This window comes from Delphinus delphis, chromosome 9, assembly GCF_949987515.2.
Source record: "Delphinus delphis chromosome 9, mDelDel1.2, whole genome shotgun sequence".
Taxonomy (NCBI): Eukaryota; Metazoa; Chordata; class Mammalia; order Artiodactyla; family Delphinidae; genus Delphinus; species Delphinus delphis.
The window spans coordinates 17,982,650-18,005,937 of NC_082691.1; the positions used below are offsets into that span (position 1 = coordinate 17,982,650).

A 23,288-nucleotide genomic window follows, 5' to 3' on the forward strand; every position below is an offset into this window, starting at 1 on the left:
GACAGTTTCTGCTTTCTTTGTTAAAAAAGTTTTAAGACAAAGACCATTGTTCTTCTTATCCAAGGCAGTAAATATAATTTTATTTCCCTTGCTTGAAAGACTGAAAATGTGTATAAAATGCTTACCACAGTGCCTGACCCATCAGGAGTATTCCATAAGTCAATTCTCTTTTCCTTCCAATAATTAATGTCAAAATTCATTCTCATAGTGCTTTCCAGCATGTTGTATTATTAGGGTAACAATATTTACACCTTTTAAGGCTTTTACAACATGACTCCTGAACGTGATATCATTTCATTTTTCTTTAAATCGAACTGCTCCCTGTTGTTTTCACTGGCATTTCCTATTGCCTGTCACTTGGAATAAATGCAACATTTGACTTGAACGTGTATTTCTTTGCCGGCATTCTAGCTTGTCTACATTTCCAGCCAATCTTGCTGAGATACACTGGACACAGATTCAACAGTGGTGGTGGGGAGTGAAATAGGGTGTTTCAGAATGAACCTATATACTAGAGCCCCTGATCCTTCAACTGATGCTAAGTATACTGAAAAACAAATATTAATGGAATTTGCCCAGAAATAAATGTCTCATGTCAGTTTGAGGCAGAAAGGGAGACAATTTATTCTAAGAGTCTTAACTATGTTCTTACAGAAAGAATCTTACATCACAGAGACAAGATATCTCACTACTGATTCTGTCTTATTGTTCCTCTCTGTCTCCACCACTGCTCATGAAAGACTACATATTACACCAGAATATGATCACTCTTGATAGCTCTACTCTGGGATAAAGTCTGATTGATGCCTTACTGACATAATCTCTCATTCCATGAAAGGCATTGTAATCTACACTTTGTTTTCAACATTAAAAATAGATATGCCTCAACATTACAAAAAGCTCAGGAGGATAAAGTAGGTACCATCACAATACAGCGTATTATCCTAATCCCTGTCTTTTTCCCTATAGACCTGGTCACCACATAATAAGAGTAAATTATACCAGTAACTGCTGACAAATTAAAACTCAATCTTAAAACACATTTAATAATATAGCACAGATGGAAATTAGGTAATTTTATGAAACAAATGACTCATTTGTATTATATAAATGTCAAAGATGATCTGTTTGAAATTATTTCTTGTGTTTTTCAACCAAAAAACTCCAGTTATATATAAAAGAAAGTCATTTTCTCAAACCAAACATGGTAGTACTTCACTTGTCCTCTATCTTTAGAGAAGAAGGTATTTCACAGAAGTGAATTTTCCAAACAATAGTTTATCCATTTCAGCTCCCAAACTCATTTAGGATAGAAATGCTTTACTTCCCCACCAATGTAATGCAGGTGGTGCCCAGTATAGTGAACCAAATTTAAGCACCTGTCAATGGTTAAGGTCGCCCTCACTGTGAATACGCAGAAGGTTACTGTGGTATCTCTAGGACAGCAATAGCCCCTGGGGCAGGAACAAATATAAAGCAATTTGCTCCTATTCTGAATGGGACCCCATGATGACAAGGTCTTATATTGGAGTGTTATGGGCTTTCCTGTCCTTTATTAAAAACTCTCCATCCCTCCCTGTTTCTAGAGTGTCCTTTACCCAGCTTCTAAATTACTTCTTCTAAACTGTGACTGGTAAACCAGATAACCATGTAGATAATAATTTATCAAGAGCAGAAATAAACAAATTGGGGCAAGAGTCTCCACCCATTAGCCTCAGTGCACAGTGTGGTTTTAAGTTTAGCCACTCAGTGTGTATTTCCAATTATTTCCTAGTTCTTGATTTTATCAGATGGTTGTGTTTTCTGGGAAAATGACTGACAAGTAAGTTATTACTCTATAGCAATTATTCTTTTCATACCTTCTTATCCAATCCATTTTAAAAATGTCACCATTAGTGAGCAAAATCCATCATCAGACTTACCTGAGGCACGCCTCGTAAATCGGTTTATTACTGGAGCTGAAAGAGAAAAGCGGAATAATATGATTAGATAAAATTTTAATTTATCCAAAACCCTGAAAACGACCTAAATTGTTAAGTGATCCCATAAATTAAATAGGAGAAAGATATGAATGAATAAATAATGCAAGAAGAAAAACCATTAATATATGAAAATTAAATGTTTAAATTCACTAGTAGCCAAAGAAATATAAATTAAAATCAATATTTCACCTGTTAAATTAGTCCCCCCAACACACTTTAAATGAAAATCCCTAGTTATGTGTGGCTGAAACTACTTAACTGAGACAGTGCCAATCTATATAATATTTCTGTAAACAATTTGGCAATTACATCTAGTGTCATAAAAGGTGTGTCTCCTTTAAGAGAGTAACTCTACTTTTAAGAGATTTATCCTAAAGAAGTATTACTAGAGAAGGAAAAAGATACACACACGTCCGTGCGCACACACACACATCTATTCAATAGCATCATTTTTACAGTGAAAATATTTGGAAACAAAACTAAAAATGCTCACATATACTGATATCATTATTAGGTAAAGGATGGTATATTTGTGGTTTTGACAATTTTTGTGCGACCCAAAGGTCTATGATACGTAAATCTATCTGTGGAAGGCTGCAATTTCAGGCTGGTGTATGGGAGTGCATTGCTCAGCTGGTAAGCCCACCCTTGGCCCACGCCCTGCATTCAACTTAGCTCTGTTGTTTCTTCTTGGTTTTGCTTATAGATACCTTACAGTTATCTCAAGACATTAGGTTTTTAAAAACTTTATTTCTTCAGAGAAGCAGGTAAGTTTACAATTCATATTATATACAGAAAGGACATCATGTATTACACTGTATATTTTAGTAGCAGGATGTCATGGGTCTACTATGATACTTTTTAATACTTCAATACCTTTAAAACAGTAATTATAAAGACTGTTTACACTATGGAAATAGGTCAAGTAAAAAAAGAAGACTTAAAATTTTTGTCAGCATTATGGTTATAGAGCACAAAAAATATAGATGCTTCGGAATAAGTACTAGAAGAAAACTGTCAGATGTTTCACACTAATCCTTGCAACATTCTATTAAATAGCAGCACCGCAACATTACTGATGACAACATTTTACAGTAAGCCTCAGAGATATGGATTAGTTTGCTTTAGATCACATAGTCACCCTGTGGCAGAGCTTGAGAATTCCAACGCAGGCACTTCTAGCACCAAAATGCTGCCCCACCAAGAACAGAAAGCAAAAATACCGACGCCTGAAATCACCATGTAATAGGTAATTATTTCCTTCCATATTGATCTCCATTGTTACTAAGGATTAACTGTGTGAAATCATTCACAAACCCAATTATTAAGACACTATAATGTATAGCAAAATTATATACTCTAAACTGAGCAAGAGAAAATTCCCACTACTTATATACCAAAATAATTCAGCCATATAGCTGCAAAATCACAAATTACTTATATAAAAACCTTTCATCAGGTAAAGTGTAGTTATATTTTATATATCGCACACACAAAAAAACTTCCATCAGTTTTCTTGGACACCTTCAACCCCCTTTTGCACAACTCCTTCAGAACCTAGTCTAAAAAAAGCCTCCCCAGCAAGCTGCAAGGACAGGGGAAACTTCAACCACAGGAATGCAGAATAGATAGTGCTGGCTGCCCAAGGCAAGATGAAGGTAAAAAGCATATCTCAGCCTTGGGGCAAAAAACAGAGCAGATACTCTCCTCCCCCTCTAGTCTCTCTAGACAATGAAATCACAGCACTGTGAGCTTCTGGTTTGAAATGTTGGGACATCTTTGTTCCCTTGCGGTCCCTTAGGTTTCTGTGCCTTTTTTTTTTTTGGCCACACTGCACGGTTTGTTGGATCTTAGTTCCCTGACCAGGGATTGAACCCAGCCCTCAGCTGTGAAAGCATGGGAGTCCTAACCACTGGACTGCCGGCGAATTCCCTGTGTCTTTCTGAAGTGTTTAAGGCAGAGATTTTCAACGAAGTGGCATCACCATCTAGGAGGTGTATTCTAAAGTTGTGGGAGCAATTTTTTCAACTGTCACAATAATTCAGAAGACATCCTTGGCATTTGACAGACCACGTACAGGACAATCCTATACAACAGAGAACTGTCATGAATCCCAAAACTCTTGTCCTGCACTACTTTCACATATCCCACTGGACATTCATGTTGGCAAACGAGTCAATTTATAACCAACTGAGCCTAAATTCTAACACTGTTTATACATAAATACGATTATTATATGCAGTTTTAATATACATCAGATTTTCTACAACACAAATACAACATAAATCAATGTTGGGGGGAATTTGGGGGTTTTGGGGGGTATTTTTGTTTTGTTTGGAATTTTACTAATAGATGCTCATCATTTCAAAAAAATCATGTCACTGCTGTATCACTTGTGGTATCTGAATAACCAGTACAATACACCTGATCAGACTACATTTGCAGCTTTCATATTCTTAGTGATCCTACATGTAAGTGGGAGAATCTAAGTGCATTATGTCTTCTTGTGTACATGTAAGCACATACCTGCTGAAACACATTTTACTTACTATAAATTAATTGCCTCATTTCTCCTTTATACTTTTGCTAGAAATTATATCAATGTTTAAATTGTGCGTAGAGAAGTTCTATGACTGTGACTTCCATTTCCCAATAGTAAATGGGGCACAGGACTGGGCAGTTAAGATGGGGGCACCAGGCATGTGGTACCCAGTAGTTAAGGTAAACACTGGGTTTTGACAAAATTACCAAAACTCCAATCCCTCAAAACATATCCCTTCATATCCACTTGCAGGGATGAAACACAAGTGTTTCCTGTACCAACTCTTGGCAAGCTAACAGTAACCTTCACAATTTTTCTAGCCTTTTTAGTTTAGTTACCAAAATGGGGAAGAAGATTGAGATTCAGGGTGGAGACTCTGCTGTAAGTAAAGCGATGTGCAGCTGGGCTTGGGGTGCCTGGTGTTTTCTCTCCCAGGAACCCAAGTACAGGGAAGGGGAGCAGGAGGAAGGTGAGGAAGGACGCACCACCGGGCGCCGACTGGGGTCAGGAGGCGTGGGCTCCACTGCTGGCCCCATCGCCTTCCCGGAAAGCTTGGATGAATCGTATAACTTTGACCTAAATCCTCAATTTAAAAAACATGCAAGGTAAGATCTGCCCTCCGTAATTCAAGGGGGGTTTTATGAAAAAATAAATAAACATCTTTGAAAGTGCCCGTAAACTATAAATTCCTATTCAAATATGAGACTGATGTTTACTATGAGCTAATATTACCAATCTTAACATTACATTTTTTGCATATACAAAGTAAACAGCAGCACAAATTCAAGTTAATAGATGATGCTTTAAAATGTGCTAAGTCAAATTAGGTTTCCTCAGACTCTTGGTTTCCACCTTTATATTTTCCTATTCTATAGATATTCTTTAAGTGTATTTATACACACACACACACACACATTAGGAGAATATAGAAGGAAAAATATAGCAAACGTATTATCTGCCTGGAGAAACATATGATTTAAGAATATACTAAACGCCCCTAACATTTTAAGGAGATATAACCTAAGATCTTAATGAATCCTAAGGAAAAATACAGAAATGTTTATGTAGGTTTGACTTTCTCCCAAGCGCCATTCCAGCGCAATACGGAGAGTCCTGCGTTCCTATGAATGTCTTTGCGCTTGTCTATCCAGAGATCCCATCAGTTCCCAAACTAGCCGGGTCTTAATTCCTCAGCCCCCAGAAGTATAACTGATTCAAGTCTTCTTTAATCCTGGAGTATCCTTACAGGAAAAACTCTCTACTACTTGAGGTGGCTGAATGAGCCTCTCTGTTCCTAGCAGTGAAAACAGCCTCCCACACCTGTGACTGGAGTTTCGAGGAGCCAGCAGGACCTGCTTATCTTCTCACCTCTTTATGCCTGAAGCCCAAGATAAGCAGTGCCTGGTAGATAAGAGGCACTGAGTGAACAGCTGTGGCATGAATCAATCAACTCTGTGAAGTAAACTGAGCAAGTCTCCTTGTCCCACTTATTCCACTGTTTATTGGATGTGGATGCCGGGCACTGGGAATGTGACAGAGTCCCTGCCTCTGAAGAGCTTGACCAAGTCGGGGGTATTTTCACATACTATGACTGCAAGGGCTTATGCCACACACGCAGCTGCCCTAACAGAAAAATTTAGGTAAAAAGAGAAGTTCCGTAGAAAACTAGAAAACTTAAGAAATTCTATAAAAACAAAAGCAGTCAATTGAAAGCATGAACCAATGAGTCTGGCCTTCAGAAAGGAAAGCCAGGTTGATAGTCATGCAGACAGTTTGCACCTCTGAGCATAATGCTGGGAGAGAAGTTCCAGGTTAAAGAAATACGAGCGCTGACTTGTGATTTATGGTCATTAAACACACACACACACACACACACACACACACACACACACACACACACACAGCCACCCTATCTATATTGGAGCCACACCGGTTAAATGGACTTTTGCAGAAGAGTGTTCATATGCCCTGAAGTGAGATGTACACAACAATCTTGGAGTCAGCACATAATTAGCACACCTAACCTCCTATGAGTCGCCTTTTCTAGCAATAAACACTTTCCAAATCTGCTGTCTAAATAAAAGATTCTAGAAATTATGTCAATTGAAACCATGTTAACTAATTATATTTGATAGAATAAATACTTAGCTCAGAGTAAATTAATTTCTCTTATGCCTGGGCTTCAAAAATTAAAACTGAAATAAGGCTCACCCTTGAACCAAGGAAGAATTAACTTTTTAAAATATCAACAGCAACAAAAGCAAATAAACAACAACAAAACCTGAAATATTTTGCTAATTAATGTAACAGGCATAATTTTCAAACTTTTTTATACAGGTTTAATTTTTGACATTGAAAAGGACTATATTTTCTGTGTCTTTGTTAAAGCCATGTCTGCTCACAGTACTTCTGACTGGACATGATGGAAACTGTTTGAGGGGCTGGCATTTGGGGGACCAATTTTCTTCTTCCTTTTTGATTATACAGCATGAGATCAGGCATCAACCTACCCTACACACAGAGCATGGCTGCAGGTAGGGCTGAATGAAATGAAACAGACATTCAGCTTTTAAAAAATGCCAGCTTTAAAGACCACTAAAAAGATGCACGGTTTTGTTCTTTCTATTCACAAAGCAAACTCCTCAAAATATAACTGATATTCTAAAATACTGAGGTCATAAAATATAACTATTACCATAGGGGGAAAATACACTCCTAGTTACTTTTGCTTACAAAGGAACTTGATTCTCTACTGTTTTTTTTTTTTTAATTTATTAATTTTTTTTTTTGGCTGTGTTGGGTCTTCGTTGCTGTGCGCGGACTTTCTCTAGTCACGGTGAGCTAGCGCTACTCTTTGTTGTGGTGCACGGGCCTCTCATTGTGGTGGCTTCTCTTGTCGGGGAGCACGGGCTCTAGGGCACGTGGGCTTCAGTAGTTGTGGCACATGGGCTCAGTAGCTGTGGCTCGCAGGTTCAGTAGTTGTGGCGCACGGGCTTAAGAAGTCCCTTTTTTTTTTTTTTTTTTGCGGTATGCGGGCCTCTCACTGTTGTGGCCTCTCCCGTTGCGGAGCACAGGCTCCGGACGCGCAGGCTCAGCAGCCATGGCTCACGGGCCCAGCCACTCCGCGGCATGTGGGATCCTCCCGGACCGGGGCACAAACCCGTGTCCCCTGCATCGGCAGGCGGACTCTCAACCACTGCACCACCAGGGAAGCCACCTTTACTTTTTAATTCATGAGGATTCTACCCTCTTAGGAACAGGAAGAAAAATATAGCTTTAGCTAGCAGAGTCCTAAGGTAGCTAAGCATATAAAACCACACACAGAGCTGATGCAATACCAATGTCGAGAAAAAGGCTCCCAAATACTTTTAGGATTTTAAAATGTGGGCTCAGAAGAAAAGCAGGAGATGGGAAAGGTCATTGTCAAAACTACATCAATTCAGGGACTTCCCTGGTGGCACAGTGGTTAAGAATCCACCTGCCAATGCAGGGGACACGGGTTCTAGCCCTGGTCCGGGAAGATCCCACATGCCGCGGAGCAACTAAAGCCTGTGCGCCACAACTACTGAGCCTGCACTCTAGAGCCTGCGTTCCACAACTACTGAGCCCGCATGCCTAGAGTCTGTGCTCTGCAACAAGAGAAGCCACAGCAATGAGAAGCCCATGCACCGCAACAAAGAATAGCCCCGCTCGCTGCAACTAGAGAGGGCCTGCGTGCAGCAACGAAGACACAACACAGCCAAAAATAAATTAATTAATTAAAAAAAAATTACATCAATTCAATCTCTGCTTCCACATATGCTAAAACTGTCTCTTCTAAACTTATAGGATCAAGTATGTGCAAGTATGTATGTGCGAAGCAGATTTATGGAAACTAATGTTTTGTTTGTAAGAGGGAACGCTCCAGACTAGACCACTAACAATACTAGGAAAACCAAAAGCTCGGAGAGTTTGAACTGTCACACATCCCTGAAGTCACAGTAAAACAGACCCAGAAAACGGTAATTAAGGAAAATAAAGGGCTCTGAAATGAAGACTGAGAAAACAATCAGGGCAATGTGATTAAGGTTGGCCTAATCATAAAAGTACAGTTTTAGAAAATACCATATTCAAATCCTCCCCCTTGTCTTCACAGAATTAAGATGTTCCTGCTATTCTAGGCTCAGCTCAAATGTCTCCTCCTAAAGAAGCCTTTCTCTGAACATTCTCCAGGTCCTCTCAATCACATCATCCTGCTTCTTTTCTTCCAAGCATTATCAGAAGACATCTAGTACATTATGTTTACTGTGTTTTTTTGTACACTACTGAGAGGGCAGTATCCTTCCTTGGCTGTTTTACTACTGTATCCCCAGTGCCTAGAACACTGCTTGATATAATATGTATTTGGTTCAACAAATACTGAATGAAAAGTGCTAATGAAAACTTAGTACAATAAGGGTATTCCCTGATACTTAAAGATTATTTGGACAAGTGTAAGTGATAATTTATATACATATTGTATTTATGAAACCCATAAATTAAAATACATTACCAGCTGAAACGTAAAATAGACTTAAAAACAGTAGACCTTGACTGACTGGCATTTGGCTTTTTGTACAAGCTGCAAAAATAAGTCCCACTTATGCCCCAAAACTACAAAAATGTAACCCAGATGCTAGTTTCCAGCAAAAATAATGAAAAATTTCACAAGATAATCAGTGCAGAAAGCAATGACACTTCTCAATTAAAATGTGGAAAAGAGCATTTCAAAAGCATCCATGTTTCCAACGGTTTTACTTTTAATCAAGGTGAAACTGACATACAATGAAATGCACAACTCACTGAGTTCTGACACATGCATACACCTATATGACCAACACTCCAATCAAGATATAAAACATTTCCAACACCCTGGAAAGGTTCCACAAGCCCCCTTACTGTCAATTCCCGCTATCCCTTAGGAAACTACTGTTAGGATTTCTACCACCATAGCTTAGCTCTGCCGTTCCGTGAATTTCATATAAATGTGAGATTTATTCTCACTGTTGAGAGGATCAATAGTTCTTTTTTATTGCTGAGTAGTATTTCATTGTGTGAATGCACTACAATTTGTTTATTCATTCTCCTGTGGATTTTTTTTTTTCCAGTTTGGGCTACTGTGAATAAAACTTCTATAAATATTTTTATACAAATCGTTTTGTGAACATATACATTTGCTTTTCTTAAGCAGATGCCTAGAGTGGGAATGCCGGTTCATAGGTGAGTGAATGTTTAACCTTATAAAAACCTGCTGATTTCCTAACGCTTTGTACCATTTCATGCTCTCATAGGAAATAAACAAGACTTCCAGTTGCTCTATCTCTTTGCTAACATAAGGTATGTCATTTTAGCCATTCTTGTGTTTAGTGGCAACTCACTGTGGTTTTAATGTTAATTTCCTTAATAACTAAAAATACTGAGCACCCTCCCATGGGCTTATTGGCCATTAAGTTTTTTTTTTTTTTTTAATAAAACAGGTTTATTAATTAAAGGACTTCCCAAGTCTTTAGTACTCCAAATGACATTTGTTTTTTGGGTTTTTTTGTTTTTGTTTTTGTTTTTTTGCGGTACGCGGGCCTCTCACTGTTGTGGCCTCTCCTGTTGCAGAGCACAGGCTCTGGACGCGCAGGCTCAGTGGCCATGGCTCACGGGCCCAGTCGCTCCGCGGCATGCGGGATCTTCCCGGACTGGGGCACGAACCCGTGTCCCCTGCAGGCAGACTCTCAACCACTGCGCCACCAGGGAAGCCCTTTTGGGTTTTTTTTAATAGATCTTTGTTGGAGTATAATTGCTTCACAATACTGTGTTGGTTTCTGTTGCTCAACAAAGCAGATCAGCCATATGCATACACATGTTCCCATATCCCCTCCCTTTTGAGCCTCCCTCCCATCCTCCCTACCCCAGCCCACTACTATTTTACATTCGATAGTGTATATATGTCGATGCTACTCTCACTTCACCCCAGCTTCGCCCTCCCAGCCCATGTCCTCAAGTCCATTTTCTATGTCTACCTCTTTATTCCTGCCCTGCAACTAGGTTCATCAGTACCATTTTTTTTTGTTTTTTTTAGATTCCATATATATGCGTTAGCACACGGTATTTGTTTTTCTCTTTCTGACTTACTTCACTCTGTATGACAGACTCTAGGTCCATCCACCTCACTACAAATAACTCAATTTCGTTTCTTTTTATGGCTGAGTAATATTCCATTGTGTATATGTGCCACATCTTCTTTATCCATTCATCTGTTGATGGACATTTAGGTTGGTTCCATGTCCTGGTTATCGTAAATAGAGCTGCAATGAACATTGTGGTACATGCCTCTTTTTGAATTATGGTTTACTCAGGGTATATGCCCAGTAGTGGGATTGCTGGGTCATATGGTACTTCTATTTTTAGTTTTTTAAGGAACTTTCATACTGTTCTCCATAGTGGCTGTATCAATTTACATTCCCACCAACAGTGCAGGAGGATTCCCTAATTCACCACACCCTTTCCAGAATTTATTGTTTCTAGATTTTTTGATGATGGCCATTCTGACAAGTGTGAGGTGATACCTCACTGTAGTTTTGATTTGCATTTCTCTAATAATTAGTGATGTTGAGCAGCTTTTCATGTGTCTCTTGGCCATCTGTATGTCTTCCTTAGTGAAATGCCTATGTAGGTCTTCTGCCCATTTTTTAACTGGAGTGTTTGCTTTTTTGATATTGAGCTCCATGACCTGTTTGTATATTTTAGAGATTAATCCTTTGCCTGTTGTTTCATTTGCAAATACTTTCTGCCATTCTGAGGATTGTCTTTTCGTCTTGTTTATAGTTTCCTTTGCTGTGCAAAAGCTTTTAAGTTTCATTAGGTCCCATTTATTTTTGGTTTTTATTGCCATTACTATAGGAGGTGGATCAAAAAAGATCTTGCTGTGATTTATGTCAAACAGTATTCTTCCTATGATTTCCTCTAAGAGTTTTATAGTGTCCAGTCTTACATTTAGGTCATTAATCCATTTTGAGTTTATTTTTGTGTATGGTGTTAGGGAGTGTTCTAATTTCATTCTTTTACACGTAGCTGTCCAGTTTTCCCAGCACCACTTAGTGAAGAGACTGTCTTTTCTCCATTGTATATCCTTGCCTACTTTGTGATAGATTAGTTGACCATAGGTGCGTGGGTTTATCTCTGGGCTTTCTATCTTGTTCCATTGATCTATATTTCTGTTTTTGTGCCAGTACCATACTGTCTTGATTACTGTAGCTTTGTAGTATAGTGTGAAGGCAGGGAGCCTGATTCCTCCAGTTCCATTTTTCTTTCTCAAGATTGCTTTGGCTATCTGGGGTCTTCTGTGTTTCCATACGAATTGGAAAATTTTTTGTTCTAATTCTGTGAAGAATGCCATTGGTAGTTTGATAGGAATTGTAGTGAATCTGTAGATTGCATTGGGTAGTACAGTCATTTTCACAATATTGATTATTCCAATCCAAGAACATGGTATATTTCTCCAACTGTTTATGTCATCTTTGACTTCTTTCATCAGTGTTTTATAGTGTTCTGAGCACAAGTCTTTTGCCTCCTTAGGCAGGTTTATTCCTAGGTATTTTATTCTTTTTGTTGCAGTGGTAAATGGGAGTGTTTCCTTAATTTCTCTTTCTGATTTTTCACTGTTGGTGTATAGGAATGCCAGAGAGTTCTGTGCATTAATTTTGTATCCCACAATCTTACCAAATTCATTGATTAGTTCCAGTAGTTTTCTGGTGTCATCTTTAGAATCTTCTACATATAGTATCATGTCATCAGCAAACAGTGACAGTTTTACTTATTCTTTTCCAATCTGTATTCCTTTTCTTTCTTTTTCTTCTCTGATTGCTGTGGATAGGACTTCCAAAACTATGCTGAATAAGAGTGGCGAGAGTGGACATCCTTGTCTTGTTCCTGATCTTAGTGGAAATGCTTTCAGTTTTTCATCATTGAGTATGATGCTTGCTGTGGGTTTGTCATATATGGCCTCTATAATGTTGAGGTAGGTGCCCTCTATGCGCATTTTCTGGAGAGTTTTTATCATAAATGGATGTTGAATTTTGTCAAAAGCTTTTGCTCCATCTATTGAGATGATCATATAGTTTTTATTCCTTAATTTCTTAATGTGGTGTATCACACTGATTGATTTGCATATATTGAAGAATTCTTGCATCCCTGGGATAAATCCCACTTGATCATAGTGTATGATATTTTTAATGTGCTGTTGCATTCTGTTTGCCAGTATTGTGTTCAGGATTTTTGCATCTATGTTCATCAGTGATATTGGTCTATAATTTTCTTTTTTTGTGATATCTTTTTCTGGTTTTGTTATCAGGGTGATAGTGGCTTCATAGAAAGAATTTGGGAGTGTTTCTCCCTCTGCAATTCTTTGGGAGAGTTTGAGAAGGATAGGTGTTAGCTCTTCTCTAAATGTTTGATAGAATTTGCCTGTGAAGCCATCTGGTCCTGGACTTTCGTTTGTTGGAAGATTTTTAATTACAGTTTCAATTTCATTACTTGTGATACGTCTGTTTATATTTTCTAATTCTTCCTGGTTCAGTCTTGGAAAGTTGTACCTTTCCAAGAATTTGTACATTTCTTCTTTCTCTAGTTGTTTTAAGTGTAGGGTTAGATTGTTTATTTGAGATTTTTGTTTCTTGAGGTGAGACTGAATTGCTATAAACTTCCCTCTTAGAACTGATTTTGCCGCGTCCCATAGGTTTTGGGTCATCGTGTTTTCATTGTCATTTGTTTCTATGTATTTTTTAATTTCTTCTTTTATTTCTTCAGTGATCTCTTGGTTATTTAGCCTCCATGTATTTGTGTTTTGCACTGTTTAGCCTCCATGTATTTGTGTTTTTTACAGTTTTTTCCCTGTAATTGATTTCCAATCTCATAGCACTGTGGTCAGAAAAGATGCTTGATACGATTTCATTTTCTTAAATTTTCCAAGGCTTGATTATCAGTGACCCAAGATGTGATCTATCCTGGAGAATGTTCCATGTGCACTTGAGAAGAAGGTGTATTCTGGCACTTTTGGCTGGAATGTTCTATAAATATCAATTAGATCTATCTGGTCTATTGTGTCATTTAAAGCTTGTGTGTCTCTATTTATTTTCTGTTTGGATGATCTGTCCATTGGTGTAAGTGGGGTGTTAAAATCCCCTACTATTATTGTGTTACTGTCCATTTCTCCTTTCATGGTTGTTAGCATTTGCCTTATGTATTCAGGTGCCCCTATGTTGGGTGCATAAACATTTATAATTGTTACACCTTCTTCTTGGATTGATCCTTTGATCATTATGTAGTGTCCCTCCTTATCTCTTGTAACAGTCTTTATTTTAAAATCTATTTTACCTGATACAAGTATTGCTACTCCAGCTTTCTTTTGATTTCTGTTTGCATGTAATATCTTTTTCCATCACTTCACTTTCAGTCTGTATGTGTCCCTAGGTCTGAAGTGGGTCTCTTGTAGACAGCATATATATGGGTCTTGTTTCTGTATCCATTCAGCCAGTCTGTATCTTTTGGTTGGGACATTTAATCCATTTACATTCAATGTTATTATTGATATGTATGTTCCTATTACCATTTTCTTAATTTCGGGGGGTTTTTTGTGGGTCTTTTTCTTCTCTTGTGTTTCCTGCTTAGATAAGTTTCTTTAGCATTTGTTGTAAAGCTGGTTTGGTGGTGCTGAATTCTCTTAGCTTTTGCTTGTCTGAAAAGCTTTTGACTTCTCCTTCGAATCTGAATGAGATCCTTGCTGGGTAGAGTAATCTTGGTTGTAGGTTTTCCTCTTTCATCACTTTAAGTATATCCTGCCACTCCCTTCTGGCCTGCAGAGTTTCCGCTGAAAAATCAGCTGATAACCTTACGGGGATTCCTTTGTATGTTATTTTTTGTTTCTCCCTTGCTGCTTTTAATATGTTTTGTTTGAATTTAATTTTTGTTAGTTTGATTAATATGTGTCTTGGTGTGTTTTTCCTAGGGTTTATCCTGTATGGGACTCTCTGTGCTTCCTGGACTTGGTTGACTATTTCCTTTCCCATGTTGGGGAAGTTTTCGACTATAATCTCTTCAAATATTTTCTCAGACCCTTTCTTTTTCTCTTTTTCTTCTGGGACCCCTAGAATTCGAATGTTGGTGTGTTTAGTGTTGTCTCAGAGGTCTCTGAGATTGTCTTCAATTCTTTTCATTCTTTTCTCTGCTTCTCAGCAGTTATTTCCACCATTTTGCTTTCTAGCCCACTTAATCGTTCTTCTGCCTCAGTTATTCTGTTATTGATTTTTCCTAGTGTTGTTCATCTCTGTTTGTTCTTCTAGATCTTTGTTAAACATTTTTTGTATTTTCTCAATCCATGCCTCCATTCTATTTCCGCAATTATGGATCATCTTTACTATCATTACTCTGAATTCTTTTTCAGGTAGATTGCCTATTTCCTCTTCATTTATTTGGTCTTGTAGGTTTTTACCTTGCTTCTTCATCTGTGATATATTTTTTTGCTGTGTCTTTTTTTTTTTTTTTTTTTATGAGTGGGATTGTGTTCTTGTCCTACTGGTTGTTTGGCCTGAGGCTTCTAACACTAGGGTTTGTAGGCTATTGGGTAGAGCTGGGTCTTGGTGCTGAGATGAGGAACTCCATGAGACCTCACTCAGATGAATATTCCCTGGGGTCTGAGGTTCTCTGTTAGTCCAGTGGTTCAGACTCGGAGCTCCCACCACAGGAGCTTCGGCCTGACCCTGGGCTCGTGAACCAAGATCCTGCAAGCCACCTGGGGCAGCAAAAACAACAAACAAAAAACAACAAACAAAAAAACACACAACAATAACAAAGAAAAAAATAAAATTAGACTAGGAAACTAACAGATATGTTAGGAAGAATATAAAAATAAAAATATAGATGAATAAACAACTGGAAGGTACATCAGTACCACAATAGTAAAAAAGAGGAGGAGGGAAAATTTTTAAAAAGGTGGGTGGGGAAGGCCTTGGCTGTGGAGGGCGGGGCCTAAGCAGGGGCGAGGTTTGGGTGGTGGGCGGGGCCAATGCTCAGGACCCAGAAGGCTCGAAAAGGCTCTGGGGGCTGTGGGGGGCGGGGCTTAGGCTCAAGAAGGGGCCCAGGCGTGTCCCCCACCCCTGGTCTCAGAGGGCAGCGGACCTCACCTGGGAGTCCAGCAGGCTTCCTGGGCTCGAGTGGGCGGGGCAAATGCCCTCCTCTCCTCTCCTGCTCCTCCAGTCAGGGAGGGCCCCTCCCACCTGCCTCTCCTGCTCTCCCCTGCCTCCCTCCTGTGCCCCCAAGGACCCACGCAGCCTGGAGGGGACTTGGAGGGCAGGGGATATGCCTGGGAGCTCAGCAGGCTCCCCGGCCCCAGTGGGCCAGGCAAATGCCCTCCACTCCTCTCCCGCTCTTCCTGGAGAGTCCCCCCCACCTGCCTCTCCTCATCTCCCCAGCCGCAGGGGCGCCGATCCTGTCTGGCCTCCACTTTTCCTTTCTCCTCAGTCCCCCTACATCCTACCGGTTCACTCTGGGGTTCTTCCCGTCTCCTTGGGCATCAGAGTCCCCCACCATGGGCTGGCAGGCGCCCTAGCTGTGGGGAGACACTAACTCCACGTCTTCCCACGTGGCCATGTTCGTTTATGTCTTCTTTATTAAACTGTTTAGGCCTTTTGCTCAGTTGGATTTTGCTCAGATTGATGGGCTTTTTGTTATTGAGTTTTAACAGTTCTTTTTATATATTTTCAGTAACAACTAATTAGAATAACAGAAAAATCTCCCAGTTATAATAACAACAAAAACAATATGTTACTTAGAAATTAAACTAAGAAAAGACAAGAAAATCCTTTACGGAGAAAATGATAAAACACTGAAGAAATGAAAGGAAGACCAGATAAATGGAGATATGCAATGTATATGGAATATTTATGTCTCCAAATTTGTTTATAAACTCCAACAAACACCTAATAAAGTTTTTCACATCATTGAAGAAGCTCGTCCTAAAAGTTCTGTGGAATAATAAAAGCCCATGAACAGTTAAACAATTCTGAAGAAAAATAAGGTGGATGTACTTACTTACCACATATCAGGACCATATAAACTCATATTAGGAGAAATAGAGAGTAATGAAAGAATGGACAAACCAACAGAACAGAATAGACTGTAACTACCTTCACATAAAAATGGAAAATTGATGTTTAAAAATCAGTGGGGGAAAAAAGTCAATAAATGATGCATATTTTTAAAAAATGAAATGAGATTCTCATCTCATACCAGGCACAAAAATAAATTATAGATGGATTAAAACCTTAAGTGTGAAACTCAAGACTTTTTCATTTTTACAAGAAAATGAAGAGCTTATCTTTTTAATTCGAGGTAGAGATAGATTCCTTAAGGCACAAAAAAGTATAAGTATAAAGGAAGGGATTAATGTTAGGCTACAATAAAATCAGGAAATTCTGTTCTTGAGTTAAATGGTATGAACATGAATGAAAAGAGTGAAATAGGTGAGGGAAATTAAGAGGTACAAGCTTCCAGTTACAGAACATGGGGATGAAATGTACAGCATGGGGAATATAGTCAATAAAAATGTAATATCTTTGTATGGCAAGGGATGGTAACTAGACTTATCATGGTAATCATTCTGCAGTGTATACAAATACTGAATCACTATGTTGTGCACCAGGAACTAACATAGTGTTGTAGGTCCATTATACTTCAACAAACAAATAAATAAACTCATAGAAAAAGAGATCAGATTTGTGGTTACCAGAGGCAAGGGTTGAGGGGATGGGCAACTGGATGAAGATGGTCAAATGGTATGAATTTCCAGTTACAGGATAAATAATGTAATGTAAAATGTGATTAATATAATCAACACTGCTGTGTGCTACATAGCTGTTAAGAGAGTAAATCCTAAGAGTTCTCATCACAAGGAAAAAATACATTTTTCTTTTTCTTTTACATCTATATGAGATGATGGATGTTCACTAAACCTATTGTGGTCATCATTTCATGATGTACTTAAGTCAGATCATTATGCTGTATACCTTAAACTTGTACAGTGCTGTATGTCGATTACATCTCAATAACACTGGAAGAGAAAACAAAGGAAATTCTGTTCAACCTACATAAACAAAATGAAAAGACAAGCACAAAACTGGTAGAAAATTTTTTTCAATGCATGTTACCAACAAAGGATTAGTAACCAGAATGTGGAAGGAAGGAAGGAAGGAAGGAAGGAAGGAAGGAAGGGAAGGAGGGAGGCAGGGAGACAGGATGGAAGGGAGAGAGGGGAAAGGAAAGGAGAGAAGAGAGGAGAGGAGAGGAGAGGAGAGGAGACACTCCTACAAATCAGTAAGAACAACACAGACAGGAAAAATGACAAGAAAAAAAACTTTTTTCACAGAAGATGAACTAGAGGTATGATCAATGAAGATAAAAAAGATGGTCAAGATCACTAGTAAGCAGGGAAAAGAATATTCAATTTACAATGAGATTCCAATTTAACATCTGTCTCATTGGCAAAGATGGTTAAGATCTGACAATATCAAATGGTCGCTTGAATGTGGAGAACCAAGAACTCTTATACCACTGCTGAGAGTATAAACTAGTATAACAGCTTTGCAAATATGGCAATATGACGTGCAGTGAAAGCTGGGCATTCCCTACAACCAGCCTTTCTACGCTTAGGTATATACCCTAGAACTGCAGTCCTCAAACTTTGTGGTCTCAAAACCTCTTTACACTCTTAAAAATTATTTGCTTAGGGCTTCCCTGGTAGCGCAGTGGTTGAGAGTCTGCCTCCCGATGCAGGGAACGCGGGTTCGTGCCCCGGTCCAGGAAGATCCCACATGCCGCGGAGCGGCTGGGCCCGTGAGCCATGGCCGCTGAGCCTGCGCGTCCGGAGCCTGTGCTCCGCAACGGGGAGAGGCCACAACAGTGAGAGGCCCGCGTACCGCAAAAGAAAAAAAAAAAAAAAAAAAAACAAGCTGAAGGATGATAACTTACATAAATGAAACTTTCGTAAGTGGCACAATTTATATGAACTCTGAATACATGCAAAATATCATTATTTCTAATCTATGAATAAATGCCTTTGTAGTAAGAATACAAAAACATACATAGGAAATATAAACACCAAATTCATCATAGTGCTGGGTATCTATGGAGAAGGAAGTTAAGAGAACGGGATAAGAGAGGGGTATCCAAGGAGACTCCTACTGTACATGTGATATTTTCTTCAAAGTAAAAAAACTGAAGCGTTAAAATCTGTTAGAGACAGGGGATGGCTCATGTGAGTGTTCCTTATTTAGTGTCTGTTCATTTCTGTATATTGGAAATATTTCATAATTTTTAAAAAAGAGAAGAGGGAGGGAGGGAGGGAGAGGGAAGAAGAGGGAGAGAGGGAAAGAGAGAAAACTTCTGCTCTGCTTGGTTTCGGAGATAAAAATCTCTCAGTATACTCAATGCTATCAGCCCAACCAGATTAATTCACACTGCTTTTTTTTTTTTTTACTTTATTACCTTTGACATATAAAAATTACGTATATTTAAGGTGTGCAACTTGATGTTTTGATATATGTATACACTGTGAAAAGATCATCCCAATCAAGCTAAATAATTTAACCATCACCTCTACAGTCACCACTCTGTGTGTGTGTGTGTGTGTGTGTGTGTGTGTGTGTGTGTGTGTGTGTGTGTGTGTTAAGATTTAACTTAAGATCTATCCTCTCAGCAAATTTCAAGTATACAATACAGTATTGGTAACTGTCACCACGCTATATACATTAGATCCCAGAACTCATTCATCTTGCATAACCGAAGTCTTGTACACTTTTAATGCTAAATGTGCTCCTAAAATATATTTCACTAAATATCCTTTCTGCAAATGCATTTTTCTTAAAATCTGAACACTAAAATACCTTCTGAATTCTTTTTAAGAAATTATAAGGAAATTATTTTAAGGTATTATGAGGAATCAAAGATCATAATATTGCTTAGTTGGTAAACTGTTGCTAATGACAGTAAAATAAGATATCAAGGACTTCCCTGGTGGCACAGTGGTTAAGAGTCTGCCTGCCAAAAAAAAAAAAAAAAAAAAAAAAAAAAGAGTCTGCCTGCCAATGCAGGGGACACGTGGTCGAGCCCTGGTCCGGGAAGATCCCACACGCCACAGAGCAACTACGCCCGTGCGTCACAACTACTGAGCCTGCGCTCTACAGCCCATGAGCCACAACTACGGAAGCCCACACACCTAGAGCCCATGGTCCACAACAAGAAGCCACCACAATGAGAAACCAGTGTGCTGCAACTAGAGAAAGCCCATGCACAGCAACAAAAAGACCCAATGCAGCCAAAAATAAAATTAAAAAAAAAAAACAACAAACGTTAAAAAATCAATGACAGGGCTTCCCTTGGTGGCACAGTGGTTGAGAATCTGCCTGCTAATGCAGGGGACACGGATTTGAGCCCTGGTCTGGGAAGATCCCACATGCCGCGGAGCAGCTAAGCCTGTGCGCCACAACTACTGAGCCTGCGCGTCTGGAGCCTGTGCTCCGCAACAAGAGAGGCCGTGATAGTGAGAGGCCCATGCACCACGATGAAGAGTGGCCCCCACTTGCCACAACTAGAGAAAGCCCTCGCACAGAAACAAAGACCCAACACAGCCAAAAATAAATAAATAAACAAATGTGGGGTTTAAAAAAAAAAAATCAATAACACCTTAAAAAAAAATCAAAGACCTGTGAATAACTCTGTGTAAAAGCAAAGATATCCAAAAGAACTGTCTTTTTTTTTTTTTGAAATCTATTAAGATAGCAATTTGTAGTGGAGCAAGTACAGAATGATGGGTTTTCAGAATAAAACCACATTCTAATGTACAACTTAGGTATAAAAGTTTCTCCCGGGCTTCCCTGGTGGCGTAGTGGTTGAGAGTCCGCCTGCTGATGCAGGGGACACGGGTTCGTGCCCCGGTCCGGGAAGATCCCACATGCCGCGGAGCGGTGGGGCCCGTGAGCCATGACTGCTGAGCCTGCACGTCTGGAGCCTGTGCTCCGCAACAGGAGAGGCCACAACAGTGAGGGGCCCGCGTACCGCCAAAAAAAAAAAAAAAAAGTTTCTCCCACCATGAGCTTACTTTCATAAATATTATGATATGAGGAAATGGCAACAAGCTGTCAAGTTAATACAACCAATTTTTTCCAATTAATTTATATTTCAGGCACATATTCATGTTTTTTACTATAAGCATCTGCCTCATTTAAATTAAGTAACTATTTTCAATATCCCTACTTACTCTTTCCCAAGTTTGTTTTAAAATAACTTATTAAAACTTGAATAAAACCATAAACTTGGAGATCCTGCACACACAAATTTATTTATTCTACCAGTTAAACACTGGTTCTCAAGGGAGAAGATGGTGTGCAAACAAAGCAAAGCTTTATCCCGTTGCTTTTTTTTAACCTTATTTTTTTTTAAGTCAGACTATTTTCCTTGCATTTCAAAGGAATTAAAGGAGGACTTGAGACTTAAAAGAGCAGGGTTTTTTTTAAACGTTTGAAACACTTAGCTGAAAGATCTGAAGACTTTACTTTTATATTTTTCATTAATAACATTTTCTTTAAGGACTATTATCACACTGCCTTGAAAACAATCTCTAGTTTCTTACATTTCAAATCAAACTTCATTTTTAAAAACCATCAGGTTCTAACTTCTAAAACCTGCCTTCCTCTCTTTCTTCCTTCCTCTCTTCTTTTTTTAACAAACCCATATATAAGGCTTAGTATATGCCACACACTGTCAATTCATTTTTTCTTACCAGAACCCTCTGAGGTAAGTACTACCATCATTCCCATTTCACAGATGGGGAAACTGAGGCACAGATGGTAAAGTAACTTGTTTAAGGTTCCAAAAGTTATAAATGGCAGAGTCAGGATTCAAACCTAGAGCCTACGCCAAAGTGAAGTCATATTTGTAAAAAGTTTCCAGTGTTGCTGATTTTTCAGCACTACTTAAAAATTTTCAGCAATAAAAGCAAACTGTTTTGTTTGTTTTCCATAAACTACCAGGTTTAAGAAGTAGGAGGCAGAGGAAAGGGGTTCTATTGACTGTGTTTATCAAATCAGTGGCGGGAATAAAGTAACATGAGTAGGAAAGAATAATAATAGAGGTAGATGATAACACATTCAGTTTAGGACAAAATTATCTGGAGGTGCCTGAAGAAGATGCAAGCAGAGGTGGCTGGTAAGCAGGGAGATATGTCAACCTAAATCTGAAGGCGAGAGGTCTGCGCTGGAGCTACAGTTAAAACTGGAGGGCTCACCTCGGGGCGGGGGGGCGGGGGGTGGTGGTGAGCAGGATTCATGCAATAAAGGGAGGAAGACAGCCTGCTTTCAAGGTGGCAGGAATGAGGCAAGATGGAGAGAGAAAACAGGACAAAGCAGGTTCAGGGCAATAGAGGCATTTGGGATTTAACACAGGGCTCACAGAAGCAGAAGCAGTGACATGGGAAGTTTAGGGGGGTCAGAACGTCTCCTCGATGGGAATGTGCAATCCTCACCCGCAAGGCGAGCCTGTGCACTTGTGTTCTTTGCTTGTGGCAGAGTGATCAAATATCAGGCCAAAATATAATATGCCACCTTTTTTTTTTTAATATAATGAAGTCTAAACCTATGAAACTGAACACAGGCTAAGGCTTTTATATTTCATGAAAACATTTTAAAATGCAACAATATAAAGGATTATCAGGAGGCTATTTTTAATATTTATGCGCCCAAGAAGGTTTCAATCACTTTAGAAATATACACTTATAGATATTTACTATTATGAGACATTCAGTATTCAACTTGAGGGTAATTTAAAGTGTATTTGAGCACCTTCTGTGGGCCAAGTGAGATGCGTGCAGGAAGGTCTTGGAGGGAGGGAGCTCATTCCTGTGTTTCCTTGCCTGCCTGTGCCAGGAACATGTGACATCCGCCAAGCTTACTCTGAAGTAGGGCACGTTCATCCTGCCATTTTGACACCACTCATGTCAACCAGAGAATCTCGTAAGGATTTTCTGGTAGGGTGAACTGTAAGCTAACCTTTGGAGAAAAACTGGGATTTTGGCAGAAAGTTAAGGAAAGAGGACTGGGTACCCAGGACCAAGAGAATAACTTAGGCAAGAATATTTGGCTACATCAATTTCGAACCATACTGTGTGCCTCTATAGTGTTTTATCTACTACCCACCAGACGTTTATAAAAGAATCGCCTTTCTTTCATGTCTTTTTTCACTTAAAATGTATTTACTAGGTAATACAAGTATATGACAAGCTTTTTTCAAAAGTTACGAAAAGGGAGATAGTGAAAAGGCTACCTCCTAACGAACTGTCATCTCCAGAGATGGCCTTCCTCAGATACCCTATGTAACTGCATTTCTTTTAAACTATTTTATTTTATGTTTTTCCTTAGGATGTTGCCTGGTCCTAATCTTTTAAACTATTTTAAACTTTAGATTTTCTTCTAATTCTGATTGGCACTTCCATGACTAAGCTTAACTAAACACCTGTAACATGGTATGATTCTGTTTGTCACATCCCCAATATGTGCACCAAGGACATGAGTACTCTATAATCGAGTCTGAAGTTCAAGGTACAGACAGGAATACAGATTTAAAAGAAAAAGCCTAGATCTTACCTGTCAGGTAACATGATTTTATTTCCTTTTCATAAGATAGAATTTTCCTCTTTATTCTGCCAAAGTTTG

The 23,288-nt window shown here is 39.0% G+C and overlaps 1 protein-coding gene across 1 annotated transcript in view; it reads right to left on the reverse strand.

Annotated features, from left to right (window-relative positions):
* PRKAR2B (protein kinase cAMP-dependent type II regulatory subunit beta) overlaps positions 1-23,288 on the reverse strand; it is a 111,129-nt gene that overhangs the window by 78,614 nt on the left and 9,227 nt on the right. Inside the window, exon 2 of the mRNA XM_060020261.1 lies at positions 1,923-1,958. Coding sequence (XP_059876244.1) covers positions 1,923-1,958 — 36 coding nt within the window. The remainder of the gene's footprint in view (positions 1-1,922; positions 1,959-23,288) is intronic.